A 17,204-nucleotide genomic window follows, 5' to 3' on the forward strand; every position below is an offset into this window, starting at 1 on the left:
CCATGGCTGTCACTTTAATAGAAGGAGTTCACTTAGCATATCCTAGTAGGTACCGCACTCAGCTGCGGCCAATCAGGAGGCCTGAGCGTGCCTATTGGCCGAGGCTGCGGAGGATGCCTTGTGCCGTTTGATGGGGGGGGGGGGGGGGGGTTCTCTAGTTTTCTCTCTCTTCTCTCCTCTTTTCTGTGCTCATCCATTCATCCGCTGTAGTCAGCATAATACAGGAGGTGGGGAGAGGAGCCAGAGACCGGAGAGACAGGAGCTGAGAAACGGAGAGAGACAGAGAGAGAGAGAGAGAGAGAGAGAGAGAGAGAGGAAGAGAAAAAAAACAGACTGTCTGCCTCAGGACCACTGCATCTCCACTAAATCTCTAGGCTGTCACACCAGCGCACAGCAGAGGAGAGGAGGAGAGAGCGGCGAAGAGTGATTTCAATAAGGACATCATTGGTACGTTATCTGGGACAAACATCGTCTGACACAAAGATCAAACTTAAAAAAGGAAAACTAGGTGAAAGGAAACGTCCCTTAGGATCATCCATTGGATTGTCAGATTGTCCCTGTTTCTCTTCAGAAAAAAAACATTGGATTCTGTCTATATTCAGAAAAAAGTCATGGCGAGAGAAGGATAACCCGTACTGGGACTGTTTGCTCCCTAAAAGCTGAGTCAATCATACAGTAGGAGTGCAGGGGTGTTTCTGAGCTGGTTTCTCTGCACTACTCTCTTATTCTGCTACTGAAGACACATTTGGAATAGGAGAGGATTTCCCAATGTCTGACACATTCTTACTGACTGATTTCCTACTCAAGTATTTTGACTGACTGAGCTCGTTGCTCGTTGTTGCTGCTGTTTTTCTGCTACTGCACAACTCTCTGATACCACTGTCCTGTCTGAGCATCCTCGTTCTCCCCCTCCTCGGCACCTCTGCCCTCCTCTTCCACTTCTACTCTGCCAGTTGATGTCTTTTCTCTGCATACTCTCCCACTGCTCTGCAGAACAACACACTCATGGTCGATGCCAAGGACCGTAAAATGAAATGTCTGACCTTCCTCTTGATGCTCCCAGAGTCAGTTAAGAGCAAGTCGGCGAGTTCGAAGAGCTCCAAAAAGACAGTTAACGTCGGTGGCGCTTCCGGGGGCAGTACCGGGTCCAAGCTGCCGCCGGTGTGCTACGAGATCATTACCCTGAAGAAGAAGAAGAAGATGGCAGCAGATATATTCCCCAGTGCTAAGAAGCAGGGCGGAGGGTCGTCGGCCACAGTGCAGGAGTACCAACAACAGAACCTGAATAATAACAATACAATTCAGAACTGTAACTGGCAGGGGCTCTACTCTACTATACGAGAGAGGTAGGTGACACTAACTAACTAACCAAGTTACTAACTAACAAACAAACTAACCCATGTAATAGATATACAGTTGAAACAAACTAACTAATACATATACTAGAGAGGTAGGTGACACTAACTAGATAACTAACTAACTCATATACTAGATAGATAGGTGACACTAACTAACTAACTAACCAATGAACTAACTAACTCATATACAAGAGAGGTAGGTCACACTAACTAACTAACTAACTAACTAACTCATATACAAGAGAGGTTGGTGACACTAACTAACTCACTCAATAATATAGAGAGAGTAGGTCACACTAACTAATTAACTAACTAACTAACTAACTCATATACTAAAGAGGTAGGTAAAACTAACTAACTAACTAACTCATATACCAGAGAGGTAGGTGACACTAACTAGATAACTAACTAACTCATATACTAGATAGATAGGTGACACTAACTAACTAACTAGCTAACTAACTAACTAACTAACGAACTAACTCATATACTAAAGAGGTAGGTGAAACTAACTAACTAACTAACTCATATACCAGAGAGGTAGGTGAAACTAACTAGATAACGCATATACTAGAGAGGTAGGTGACACTAACTAACTAACTTATACACAAGAGAGGTAGGTGACAATAACTAACTAACTCATATATACCAGAGGTAGGTAACATGAACTAACTAACTAACTAACTAACTCATATACTAGAGAGGTAGGTAACACTAACAACTAACTAAGTAAGTAAGTCATTAAGTAAGTAATTAACTAGAGAGGTGGGTGACACTAAATAACAAACTATCTAACTAACTGAACAATTAACTGACTAACTAGCACACTCAAACACTAGACAGTTGGGAACACGAACTAACGAAGTCATCAACTAGAGAGATAGGTGACACTAACTAACTAACTAACTCATATACTAGAGAGGTTGGTGACACTAACTAACTAACTAATGCATGTACTAACTAAATAAATAACTACCTCATGCACTAGAGAGTTAGGTGGCACTAACTTTGGAACTAACTAACTAACCCATATACCTAGTAGGTAGGTGACACTAACTAGCTAAATCATTAACAAGAGAGGTAGGTGACACGAACTAATAAACTCATATACTAGAGAGTTAGGTTACACTAACACAGTAACTAACTATACCATATACTAGAGAGGTGGGTGACACTAACTAACTAACTAACTAACTAACTAACTAACTCCTATTCTAGAGAGGTAGGTGACACTAACTAACTAACTAACGAACTCATATACTAGACAGGTAGGTGACACTAACTAACTAACTCATATACTAGACAGGTAGGTGACACTAACTAACTACCTAACTAACTCATATACTATAGAGGTAGGTTACACTAACTAACTAAAACATATACTGGAGAGGTAGGTGGCAGTAACTAACTAACTAACTAACTAACTCATATACTAGAGAGGTAGGTTACACTAACTAACTAACTCATTTACTGGAGTTAGGTGACACTAACTAAGTCGTATACTAGAGAGGTAGGTGAGACTAACTAACTAACCCATAACAAACCCATATGCTAGCGAGTTAAGTTACACTAACAAACTTATATACTAGAGAGGTAGGTGACACTAACTAACTAACTTATATACTAGAGAGGTAGGTGAGACTAACTAACTAACCCATATGCTAGCGAGTTAGGTTACACTAACTAACTTATATACTAGAGAGGGAGGTGACATTAACTATCTAACTCATATACTAGAGAGGGAGGTGACACTAACTAACTAACTAACGAACTCATATACTAGACAGGTAGGTGACACTAACTAACTAACTCATATACTAGACAGGTAGGTGACACTAACTAACTACCTAACTAACTCATATACTATAGAGGTAGGTTACACTAACTAACTAAAACATATACTGGAGAGGTAGGTGGCAGTAACTAACTAACTAACTAACTCATATACTAGAGAGGTAGGTTACACTAACTAACTAACTCATTTACTGGAGAGTTAGGTGACACTAACTAAGTCGTATACTAGAGAGGTAGGTGAGACTAACTAACTAACCCATAACAAACCCATATGCTAGCGAGTTAAGTTACACTAACAAACTTATATACTAGAGAGGTAGGTGACACTAACTAACTAACTTATATACTAGAGAGGTAGGTGAGACTAACTAACTAACCCATATGCTAGCAAGTTAGGTTACACTAACTAACTTATATACTAGAGAGGGGGGTGACATTAACTATCTAACTCATATACTAGAGAGGGAGGTGACACTAACTATCTAACTCATATACTAGAGAGGGAGGTGACACTAACTATCTAACTCATATACTAGAGAGGGAGGTGACATTAACTATAATACTCATATACTAGAGAGATAAGTGACACTAACTCATATATTAGAGAGGTAGGTGACACTAACTAACTAACTCATATACTAGAGAGGTTGGTGACACTAAGTAACTAATTAACTCACTAACTAATGTGTGTACTAGAGAGCTTGGTGACACTAACTAACTCATATACTCTAGAGGTAGGTGACTAACTATCTAACTCGTATTCTAGAGAGGTAGGTGACGCCAACTAACTAACTAACTAACTAACTAACTAACTAACTAACTAAGTAACTAACTAACCCCTATTATATAGAGGTAGTTGACACTAACTAACTAACTCATATACTAGACAGGTAGGTGACACTAACTAACTAACTCATATACTAGACAGGTAGGTGACACTAACTAACTAACTAACTAACTCATATACTAGACAGGTAGATGACACTAACTAACTCATATACTAGGAGAGTAGGTGACACTAACTAACTAACTCATACACTAGACAGGTAGGTGACACTAACTAACTAACTAACTAACTCATATGCTACAGAAGTAGGTGACACTAACTTACTCATGTTCACTAGCTCCTTTTGGATATTTACACTTTGCTGTTCTGGGTCAGGTCCCAGGCTGGACAGTGAGCAGAGACCAGGGAATCATACAGTAACAGAATCTCAACATCTTCTAGGACAGAGACCAGGGAATCATACTATAACAGAATCTCAACATGTTCTAGAACACAGACCAGGGAATCATACTGTAATGTAACCTTGACATATTCTAGAACACAGACAGGGAATCATACTGTAATGTAACCTCAACATCTTCTAGAACAGAGACCAGGGAATCATACTGTAATGTTACCTCAGCATCTTCAAGAACACAGACCAGGGAATCATACTGTAATGTAACCTCAACATCTTCTAGAACACAGACTAGGGAATCATACTGTAACAGAATCTCAACATGTTCTAGAACACAGACCAGGGAATCATACTGTAACAGAATCTCAACATGTTCTAGAACATAGACCAGGGAATCATACTGTAATGTAACCTCAGCATCTTCTAGAACACAGACCAGGGAATCATAATGTAATGTAACCTCAGCATCTTCTAGAACACAGACCAGGGAATCATACCGTAATGTAACCTCAGCATCTTCTAGAACACAGACCAGGGAATCATAATGTAATGTAACCTCAGCATCTTCTAGAACACAGACCAGGGAATCATACCGTAATGTAACCTCAGCATCTTCTAGAACACAGACCAGGGAATCATAATGTAATGTAACCTCAGCATCTTCTAGAACACAGACCAGGGAATCATACTGTAATGTTACCTCAGCATCTTCAAGAACACAGACCAGGGAATCATACTGTAATGTAACCTCAACATCATCTAGAACACAGACCAGGGAATCATACTGTAACAGAATCTCAACATGTTCTAGAACACAGACCAGGGAATCATACTGTAACAGAATCTCAACATGTTCTAGAACATAGACCAGGGAATCATACTGTAATGTAACCTCAGCATCTTCTAGAACACAGACCAGGGAATCATACTGTAATGTAACCTCAGCATCTTCTAGAACACAGACCAGGGAATCATACCGTAATGTAACCTCAGCATCTTCTAGAACACAGACCAGGGAATCATACTGTAATGTAACCTCAACATCATCTAGAACACAGACCAGGGAATCATACTGTAATGTAACCTCAGCATCTTCTAGAACACAGACCAGGGAATCATACTGTAATGTAACCTCAGCATCTTCTAGAACACAGACCAGGGAATCATACTGTAATGTAACCTCAGCATCTTCTAGAACACAGACCAGGGAATCATACCGTAATGTAACCTCAGCACTTGGTAGAGCAGGTGTATTCATATCTTAACACACAAAGTCTGTAGTAGTGGTGGTCTTAATCAGTGACTTATATGAGAGGAAGAATAAAAAACATAATGGATCTGACTTCAAGGTCCAGAGCTCAGTTTGGGGGCTCTCAACCCAGAACAGGTGTGTACACTACTATATGAGTGAGATAGGTACAGTAACTGTGTACCACAGGCTGAACAGGAATCATCATCTTGTAGACCCATGCACAGGCAATCATATTGTAACTTGGCCTGAGCACTGAGAAAGCATCTACTATAGATCCAGGACCAGCCTGGGTACTCTACTCTAGAGCCTGGACCAGCCTGGGTACTCTCCTCTAGAGCCAGGCCCAGCCTGGTTATTCTCCTCTAGAGCCTGGACCAGCCTGGGTACTCTCCTCTAGAGCCAGGACCAGCCTGGTTATTCTCCTCTAGAGCCTGGACCAGCCTGGGTACTCTCCTCTAGAGCCAGGACAGAGAGCAGGTTATTCTCCTCTAGAGCCAGGACCAGCCTGGGTACTCTCCTCTGGGGCCTGGACCAGCCTGGGTACTCTCCTCTAGAGCCAGGACCAGCCTGGGTACTCTCCTATAGAGCCTGGACCAGCCTGGGTACTCTCCTCTAGAGCCTGGATCAGCCTGGGTACTCTCCTCTAGAGCCAGGACACAGAGCAGGATATTCTCCTCTGGAGCCAGGACCAGCCTGGGTACTCTCCTCTATAGCCTGGACCAGCCTGGGTACTCTCCTATAGAGCCTGGACCAGCCTGGGTACTCTCCTCTGGAGCCTGGACCAGCCTGGGTACTCTCCTCTAGAGCCAGGACCAGCCTGGGTGCTCTCCTCTAGAGCCAGGACACAGAGCAGGATATTCTCCTCTGGAGCCAGGACCAGCCTGGGTACTCTCCTCTAGAGCCTGGACCAGCCTGGGTACTCTCCTCTGGAGCCTGGACCAGCCTGGGTACTCTCCTCTGGAGCCTGGACCAGCCTGGTTATTCTCCTCTAGAGCCTGGACCAGCCTGTGTACTCTCCTCTAGAGCCTGGACCAGTCTGAGTACTCTCCTCTGGAGCCTGGACCAGCCTGGGTACTCTCCTCTAGAGCCTGGACCAGCCTGGGAGCTCTCCTCTAGAGCCCGGACCAGCCTGGGTACTCTCCTCTAGATCCTGGACCAGCCTGGGTACTCTCCTCTAGAGCCTGGACTAGCCTGGGTACTCTCCTCTAGAGCCTGGACCATCCTGGGTACTCTCCTCTAGAGCCAGGACCAGCCTGTTTATTCTCCTCTAGAGCATGGACCAGCCTGGGAACTCTCCTCTAGAGCCTGGACCATCCTGGGTACTCTCCTCTAGAGCCAGGACCAGCCTGTTTATTCTCCTCTAGAGCCTGGACCAGCCTGGGAACTCTCCTCTAGAGCCAGGACACAGAGCAGGTTATCGGGGTATTGAGTAGGGTTAAAACATTACAGTAACGTTCCCCAAACTCCCTGGTTTTCCAGAAACCCTTTTAGTAGGAGTGCAGATATAGGATTAGTTTAACCTGTAGATCACAATGAACACCACTATTGTATATGGACGGTGAGGACCAGGGTCAGTATCAGAGTAGGAGTGGTGATCTAGAATCAGGTCATAGTCTCAGCAGGAGTGGTGATCTAGGATCAGGTCATAAAGAATCTCAGAGTAGGTGTTCTAGTATCAGGTCATACATTGTCTCAGAGTAGGTGATCTAGTATCAGGTCATAGTCTCAGTAGGAGTGCTGATCTAGGATCAGGTCATACATTGTCTCAGAGTAGGTGATCTAGGATCAGGTCATAAAGATTCTCAGAGTAGTTGATCTAGGATCAGGTCATACATTGTCTCAGAGTAGGTGATCTAGTATCAGGTCATAAAGCGTCTCAGTAGGAGTGTTGCTCTAGGATCAGGTCATAGTCTCAGTAGGAGTGGTGATCTAGTATCAGGTCATAAAGCGTCTCAGAGTAGGTGATATAGGATCAGGTCATAAAGCATCTCAGAGTAACTGATCTAGGATCAGGTCATACATTGTCTCAGAGTAGGTGATCTAGGATCAGGTCATAAAGATTCTCAGAGTAGTTGATCTAGGATCAGGTCATACATTGTCTCAGAGTAGGTGATCTAGTATCAGGTCATAAAGCGTCTCAGTAGGAGTGTTGCTCTAGGATCAGGTCATAGTCTCAGTAGGAGTGGTGATCTAGTATCAGGTCATAAAGCGTCTCAGAGTAGGTGATATAGGATCAGGTCATAAAGCATCTCAGAGTAACTGATCTAGGATCAGGTCATACATTGTCTCAGAGTAGGTGATCTAGGATCAGGTCATATAGAGTCTCAGAGTAGGTGATCTAGGATCATTTCATAAAGAGTCTCAGTAGGAGTGGTGATCTAGGATCAGGTCATAGTCTCAGTAGGAGTGGTGATCTAGGATCAGGTCATAAAGAATCTCAGTAGGAGTGCAGATCCAGGATCAGGTCATAAAGAGTCTCAGAGTAGGTGATCCAGGATCAGGTCATAAAGAATCTCAGTAGGAGTGGTGATCTAGGATCAGGTCATAAAGAGTCTCAGTAGGAGTGGTGATCTAGGATCAGGTCATAAAGAGTCTCAGTAGGAGTGGTGATCTAGGATCAGGTCATAATGAGTCTCAGAGTAACTGATCTAGGATCAGGTCATAAAGAGTCTCAGAGTAGGTGATCCAGGATCAGGTCATAAAGAATCTCAGTAGGAGTGGTGATCTAGGATCAGGTCATAAAGAGTCTCAGTAGGAGTGGTGATCTAGGATCAGGTCATAATGAGTCTCAGAGTAACTGATCTAGGATCAGGTCATAAAGAGTCTCAGAGTAGGTGATCTAGTATCAGATCCGCTCTCTTGTTCATTATGATTTAAAAGGCAAAACTGATCTTGGATCAGCGATCATACTCTGACACACTCAAGTTAACAATCGGGTAATGACATTCGTTATATTCTTTCCGAGTGTGCTGAATTCTGCATTAAGGGGTGTTAATGTGAGGAATGATTCCCATCTCTGTAAGCTAAAGAGTTGTAATTAACCGAGTATTGAATTCTTGCCAAAAGCTAGTAGACCATTTAACAGCTGCATCCAGAGTTCTTCTGGTTTCTCCTGAGCAACAGAACAAAGTAGAGGCCATGTAGTCAATTCAGTTTCTGAAATTAAATTGTGTGAGTTTGAATGTGATTGCCTGTGGCTATAAATCCGTGTAGTAGTAGGAGTTACCTTTTTCATATTGATTCTCCTTGATTTATTTAATTCCATTTTTAATTGTCCTTGTCAATCCCTCTCTTGAGATCTCTCTCTCTCTCTCTCTCGCTCTCTCTCTCTCTCTCTCTCTCTCTCTCTCTCTCTCTCTCTCTCTCTCTCTCTCTCTCTCTCTCTCTCCTCCTTTCTCTTTCCCTCTCTCTCTCAATCTAGATAGTGCTCTATGTGACAGATTCGATCAAAACAGTGACAGTACGATCAAAGATCCCCTGACACAATCTTTCTCTCTGTCGACCAGTAATATATTAGGGGTTGACATAAAATACAGAACAGGTTACTACTCTGTCCAATGAAGTCCTTAAATCATTCTCTGATCTGTTTCTCAGGAACTCTGTGATGTTCAACAATGAGTTGATGGCCGACGTTCACTTTGTGGTTGGACAAACAGGAGGGACGCAGAGACTACCAGGACACAGGGTAAGGGCCAGTATCCTTAGTATCATTACTGTCAGTATCATTACTGCTATAATCATTACTGTTAGTATCATTACTGTTAGTATCATTAATATCATTACTGTTAGTATCATTACTGTTAGTACCATTACTGTTAGTATCATTAATATCATTACTGTTAATATCATTACTGTTAGTATCATTACTGTTAGTACCATTACTGTTAGTATCATTACTGTTAGTATCATTACTGTTAGTATCATTGCTGTTAATATCATTACTGTTAGTATCAGTACTGTTAGTATCATTAATATCATTACTGTTAGTATCATTACTGTTAGTACCATTAGTATCATTACTGTTAGTATCATTAATATCATTACTGTTAGTATCATTAATAACATTACTGTTACTATCATTACTGTTAGTATCATTGCTGTTAGTATCATTACTGTTAGTATCATTAATATCATTACTGTTAGTATCATTACTGTTAGTATCATTACTGTTCGTATCATTACTGTTAGTATCATCACTGTTAGTATCATTAATATCATTACTGTTAGTATCATTACTGATAGTATCATTCCTGTTAGTATCATTCATATCATTACTGTTAGTATCATTCATATCATTAGTGTTAGTATCATTACTGTTAGTATCATTGATATCATTACTGTTAATATCATTCATATCATTACTGTTAGTATCATTAATATCACTACTGTAAGTATCATTACTGTTAGTATCATTAATATCATTACTGTTAGTATCATTACTGTTCGTATCATTACTGTTAGTACCATTACTGTTAGTACCATTACTGTTATTATCATTAATATCATTACTGTTAGTACCATTACTGTTAGTACCATTACTGTTAGAAACCTTACCTGTTAGTATCATTACTGTTAGTATCATTACTGTTAGTATCATTACTGTTAGTATCATTAATACCATTACTGTTAGTATCATTACTGTTAGTATCATTACTGTTAGTATCATTACTGTTAATATCATTATTGTTAGTATCATTAATATCATTAGTGTTAGTATCATTACTGTTAGTATCATTAATATAATTACTGTTAGTATCATTAATATCATTACTGTTAGTACCATTACTGTTAGTATCATTACTGTTAGTACAATTAATACCATTACTGTTAGTATCATTACTGTTAGTAGCATTACTGTTAGTATCATTACTGTTAGTACCATTAAAACCATTACTGTTAGTATCATTAATACCATTACTGTTAGTACCATTAATACCATTACTGTTAGTATCATTAATACCATTACTGTTAGTACCATTAATACCATTACTGTTAGTATCATTACTGTTAGTATCATTAATACCATTACTGTTGGCATCATTACTGTTAGTACCATTACTGTTAGTATCATTAATACCATTAATGTTAGTATCATTAATATCATTACTGTTAGTACAATTAATACCATTACTGTTAGTATCATTAATACCATTACTGTTAGTATCATTAATACCATTACTGTTAGTACCATTAATACCATTACTGTTAGTACCATTAATACCATTACTGTTAGTATCATTAATACCATTACTGTTAGTACCATTAATACCATTACTGTTAGTATCATTAATATCATTACTGTTAGTATCATTAATATCATTACTGTTAGTACCATTACTGTTAGTATCATTACTGTTAGTACCATTAATACCATTACTGTTAGTATCATTACCGTTAGTATCATTACTGTTAGTACCATTAATACCATTACTGTTAGTATCATTAATACCATTACTGTTAGTACCATTAATACCATTACTGTTAGTATCATTAATACCATTACTGTTAGTACCATTAATACCATTTCTGTTAGTATCATTAATACCATTACTATTAGTACCATTAATACCATTACTGTTAGTATCATTAATATCATTACTGTTAGTATCATTACTGTTAGTACCATTAATACCATTACTGTTAGTATCATTACTGTTAGTACCAGTAATACCATTACTGTTAGTACCATTAATACCATTACTGTTAGTATCATTACTGTTAGTATCATTACTGTTAGTACCATTAATACCATTACTGTTAGTATCATTACCGTTAGTATCATTATTGTTAGTACCATTAATACCATTACTGTTAGTATCATTACTGTTAGTACCATTAATACAATTACTGTTAGTATCATTACTGTTAGTACCATTACTGTTAGTATCATTAATACCATTAATGTTAGTATCATTAATATCATTACTGTTAGTACCATTAATACCATTACTGTTAGTATCATTAATACCATTACTGTTAGTATCATTAATACCATTACTGTTAGTACCATTAATACCATTACTGTTAGTACCATTAATACCATTACTGTTAGTATCATTAATACCATTACTGTTAGTACCATTAATACCATTACTGTTAGTATCATTAATGTCATTACTGTTAGTATCATTAATATCATTACTGTTAGTACCATTACTGTTAGTATCATTACTGTTAGTACCATTAATACCATTACTGTTAGTATCATTAATAACATTACTGTTAGTACCATTAATACCATTACTGTTAGTACCATTAATACCATTACTGTTAGTACCATTAATACAATTTCTGTTAGTATCATTAATACCATTACTATTAGTACCATTAATACCATTACTGTTAGTATCATTAATACCATTACTGTTAGTATAATTACTGTTAGTACCATTAATACCATTACTGTTAGTACCATTAATACCATTACTGTTAGTATCATTACTGTTAGTACCATTAATACCATTACTGTTAGTATCATTACTGTTAGTATCATTATTGTTAGTACCATTAATACCATTACTGTTAGTATCATTACTGTTAGTACCATTAATATCATTACTGTTAGTATCATTAGTGTTAGTATCATTACTGTTAGTACCATTAATATCATTACTGTTAGTATCATTACTGTTAATATCATTAGTGTTAGTATCATTAGTGTTAGTATCATTACTGTTAATATCATTACTGTTAGTATCATTACTGTTAGTATCATTACATCATCATCTGTCAGTATCGGTACCGTTACTATCATCACATAGACTGCTTCGTCACTTCATAGCAGACAACACTGTAGGTTTAGAAGGAGGAATCCTTTGTGTTCCTCTCTCACTTCCTTCGCCATGTGTCTTTCAGACTCCACTCAATTATTTAACTACATGAGGCTAAAGGATGAAGGGAGGGAGACAGGAGTCAATGAGGAGGAGGAGGATGAGGGGGAGGGGAAGGATGGAGAGACTGAGACAGACAGTTGAGTGAAGGAGTATAAGGAGGAAGAGGAGGAAAGATGGAGAGAGGGAGTGGAGTGGAGGAGGGGGAGAAGGACGGAGAGACTGAGACAGACAGTTGAGTGAAGGAGGAGGAAGATGAAGAGGAGGAAATATTTATTATTATTTTACCTTTATTTAACTCGGCAAGTCAGTTAAGAACAAATTCCTATTTTCAATGACGGCCTAGGAACAGTGGGTTAACTGCCTGTTCATGGGCAGAACGACAGATTTGTACCTTGTCAGCTCGGGGGTTTGAACATGAAACCTTCCGGTTACTAGTCCAAAGCGCAAACCACTAGGCTAGGATAGAGAGATGAAGGGAGGGAGTGTAGTGGAGGAGGAGGTGGAGGAGGAGGATAGAGAGATGAAGGGAGGGAGTGTAGTGGAGGAGGAGGTGGAGGAGGAGGATGGAGAGATGAAGGGAGGGAGTGTAGTGGAGGAGGAGGTGGAGGAGGAGGATAGAGAGATGAAGGGAGGGAGTGTAGTGGAGGAGGAGGTGGAGGAGGAGGATGGAGAGATGAAGGGAGGGAGTATAGTGGAGGAGGAGGTGAAGGAGGAGGATGGAGAGATGAAGGGAGGGAGTGTAGTGAAGGTGGTGGTGGAGGAGGGGGAGGAGGAGGATGGAGAGATGAAGGGAGGGAGTGTAGTGAAGGTGGAGGAGGAGGATGGAGAGATGAAGAGAGGGAGTGAAGTGGAGGAGGAGGTGGAGGAGGAGGAGGATGGAGGGATGAAGAGAGTGTAGTGGAGGAGGAGGTGGAGGAGGAGGATGGAGAGATGAAGAGAGTGTAGTGGAGGAGGAGATGGAGGAGGAGGATGGAGAGATGAAGGGAGTGTAGTGGAGGAGGAGGAGGAGGAGGAGGATGTAGAGATGAAGGGAGTGAGTGTAGTGAAGGTGGAGGTGGAGGAGGAGGAGGATGGATAGATGAAGGGAGTGAGTGTAGTGGAGGAGGAGGTGGAGGAGGAGGATGGAGAGATGAAGAGAGTGTAGTGGAGGAGGAGGAGGAGGATGGAGAGATGAAGGGAGTGAGTGTAGTGGAGGAGGTAGAGGAGGAGGAGGAGGAGGAGGATGGATGGATGGAGAGATGAAGAGAGTGTAGTGGAGGAGGAGGTAGAGGAGAAGGATGGAGAGATGAAGAGAGTGTAGTGGAGGAGGAGGTGGAGGAGGAGGATGGAGAGATGAAGAGAGTGTAGTGGAGGAGGAGGTGGAGGAGGAGGATGGAGAGATGAAGAGAGTGTAGTGGAGGAGGAGGTGGAGGAGGAGGATGGAGAGATGAAGAGAGTGTAGTGGAGGAGGTGGAGGAGGAGGATGGAGAGATGAAGAGAGTGTAGTGGAGGAGGAGGTGGAGGAGGAGGATGGAGAGATGAAGAGAGTGTAGTGGAGGAGGAGGAGGATGGAGAGATGAAGGGAGTGAGTGTAGTGGAGGAGGTGGAGGAGGAGGATGGAGAGATGAAGAGAGTGTAGTGGAGGAGGAGGTGGAGGAGGAGGATGGAGAGATAAAGAGAGTGTAGTGGAGGAGGAGGAGGAGGAGGAGGAGGATGGAGAGATGAAGGGAGTGAGTGTAGTGGAGGAGGAGGTGGAGGAGGAGGATGGAGCGATGAAGGGAGGGAGTGTAGTGGAGGAGGAGGATGGAGAGATGAAGGGAGTGAGTGTATTGGAGGAGGAGGTGGAGGAGGATGATGGAGAGATGAAGAGAGTGTAGTGGAGGAGGAGGAGGAGGAAGAGGGGGTGGAGGATGGAGAGATGAAGGGAGTGAGTGTAGTGGAGGAGGAGTAGGAGGAGGAGGATGGAGAGATGAAGAGAGTGTAGTGGAGGAAGAGGTGGAAGAGGAGGATGGAGAGATGAAGAGAGTGTAGTGGAGGAGGAGGTGGAGGAGGAGGTTGGATAGATGAAGAGAGTGTAGTGGAGGAGGAGGTGGAGGAGGAGGGTGGATAGATGAAGAGAGTGTAGTGGAGGAGGAGGTGGAGGAGGAGGAGGAGGAGGAGGATGGAGAGATGAAGAGAGTGTAGTGGAGGAAGAGGTGGAGGAGGAGGAGGAGGAGGAGGAGGAGGAGGAGGAGGAGGAGGAGGAGGATGGAAAGATGAAGGGAGTGAGTGTAGTGGAGGAAGAGGATGAGAGATAAAGAGAGTGTAGTGGAGGATGAGGTGGAGGAGGAGGGTGGATAGATGAAGAGAGTGTAGTGGAGGAGGAGGTGGAGGAGGAGGGTGGATAGATGAAGAGAGTGTAGTGGAGGAGGAGGTGGAGGAGGAGGAGGAGGAGGAGGAGGATGGAGAGATGAAGAGAGTGTAGTGGAGGAGGAGGAGGAGGAGGAGGATGGAGAGATGAAGAGAGTGTAGTGGAGGAAGAGGTGGAGGAGGAGGAGGAGGAGGAGGAGGAGGAGGAGGAGGAGGAGGAGGAGGAGGAGGATAATGGAAAGATGAAGGGAGTGAGTGTAGTGGAGGAGGAGGATGAGAGATAAAGAGAGTGTAGTGGAGGACGTGGAGGAGGAGGAGGATGCATAGATGAAGAGAGTGTAGTGGAGGAGGAGGTGGACGAGGAGGAGAATGGAGAGATGAAGGGAGTGTAGTGGAGGAGGAGGTGGAGGAGGAGGATGGAGAGATGAAGGGAGTGTAGTGGAGGAGGACGTGGAGGAGGAGGAGGATGGATAGACTGGAATACGGCATGTCTGTAGACACACCTCCACCACACCTTCTTATCTTTGATCTCTAGCGCCTACAAATAGTGGATGAATAACATGCTATTCTCCTGCTTAAGTTCAAGGTCAGAATACGCATAGAGAGAAAAGTGCATAGAAAGGGAATTACCTTCCATTTATGTGCATTAGTGTATAGCTGCTCAGACAGATCTGGGACCACACTGTGTTTTATTATTTTAGGACATCGTGACATATATTGCTGTCTCCCCCAGGGACCCAAGTGCGGTAGTCCGGCCCTGTGAGCATAGAATTACACATAAAAGGATCTCTGTGATTTTCTTAGACTGTCTTATTTCTGCGGATCATAGAAATAGATTAAATAGAAAGGTCATGACTATACTGAAGGGCTATTACCGTTCTAGTAGTGCTGTTTTACCCCGACCTTCTCTGCCTGACATCATTGTGTTTACCAGATGTTTGCATTAATTATTACTTACCCCCCCCCCCCCCCCCCCGTTCATAACATTTTCATGGACCCATGCTTCACCATGAACAGAACATTATCATCACATATGACTAGCTAGCGACAACATACTCTGCTAAAACACATAATGCCAGTTTTCCCTGACCCAGATTATACCTGGTGCTGGGTTTAAAGGACGCTCAATGGAGAATCTCCACACATGGCCAGTTTCCGAGGCACATATTACGCCTATAGTGCTGGAATCAAAAACATTATCGACGGAGATTGATCAAATGTGTTTACCCAGCTAGCACATAACGTTCTGAGAACCATGTGTTTCTTAGGTGGGAATGCAGCATCACATTTTAGGCAGGTTTCCTCATGATTCTATTTAAAGCCATGTACTCACAGAATGTTCAGAGAACGTTAAGAAACAACGTTCTTCTGTTGGATTTTTAGTACTTGAGCGTAACGTTTTTTTTCTGCCTGTTTCCTCATAGTTCTATTTAAGAACATTATCATCACTGTTCTCAGAACATTAAGAAAACGTTCCATATAAAAAACACAAGACAACTTTAGTAAACGTTCAAAGAACGTTCTAAGAATGTTAATTTTAAAACACGTACATTCCGTTCTCAGCGTTACAACAAACTCTCTCTCTATCCTCTAATCTTGTTAATTAAGTGTGTTCAGGTGTGTTGGCCGTAACCCACTAATTGTCCACAGCTGATCTTAATGAGTCCTTGTTTCCGTTGAAATGGGGTCTGTTTGAATAGACAAAAAATGAACAGCTTCGTATGTGTTAAAAACCCACAGCATTCTATCTCCATCCTGGTGGTGCAGTGGACTAAATCCATGGACAGAGAACAGATGATCATAGGTTGGGATCTCACTGATGCCGCGCCACAATGCAAATACATGTGTTTACAAGAGTAATGCCTGAGCAAATGTAATTCCCATGGGTCTTAATTGTACTTGGAGATGAAAAAAGTTAACCCTAGGTTGTACATTCGTATTGAAACACGTTATCAGAACGTTAACACAACCTTCAAATAATAACCTAGAATTTACGTTCTCGAAACGTTCATAAAATCTCCCGGGAAAACTTCCAGGGAACCATGGTAAATTAATCTTAGAACATCTCTGCAACCAAAAATGTACGTTCATGCAACATTTCTAGTTCCGTTCTCAGCATTTTTAAAAACAAAAAAGTTCAGTTTAACCAGTCAGGAAACGTATGGCTTTGTTCCCAGAACCAATGGGGAACCAATGGGAAACCAATGGGGAACCAATGGGAAACCAATGGGGAACCAATGGGAAACCAATGGGAAACCAATGGGAAACCAATGGGGAACCAATGGGAAACCAATGGGAAACCAATGGGGAACCAATGGGGAACCAATGGGGATATGGAAAACGTACGTTCCCACAAATTCCAAGGAACCAAATGTGCTAATTGGGTGGTTTGTTAGTCCAGAAACTAGGCTTCATGGGGGTCAGGGAAAAAGACCCATAGAGTCGGTGTGGGTAG

The 17,204-nt window shown here is 41.6% G+C and overlaps 1 protein-coding gene across 1 annotated transcript in view; it reads left to right on the forward strand.

Moving 5' to 3' along the window:
* Nucleotides 1–208: 208 nt before the first annotated feature.
* The window catches only part of btbd3b (BTB (POZ) domain containing 3b), a 35,715-nt gene continuing 18,719 nt past the window's right edge, over nucleotides 209–17,204 (forward strand). The window contains exons 1-2 of the mRNA XM_036945980.1: nucleotides 209–1,346; nucleotides 9,183–9,273. Coding sequence (XP_036801875.1) covers nucleotides 1,006–1,346; nucleotides 9,183–9,273 — 432 coding nt within the window. The 5' untranslated portion in view covers nucleotides 209–1,005. The remainder of the gene's footprint in view (nucleotides 1,347–9,182; nucleotides 9,274–17,204) is intronic.

This window comes from Oncorhynchus mykiss, chromosome 16, assembly GCF_013265735.2.
Source record: "Oncorhynchus mykiss isolate Arlee chromosome 16, USDA_OmykA_1.1, whole genome shotgun sequence".
NCBI lineage: Eukaryota > Metazoa > Chordata > Actinopteri > Salmoniformes > Salmonidae > Oncorhynchus > Oncorhynchus mykiss.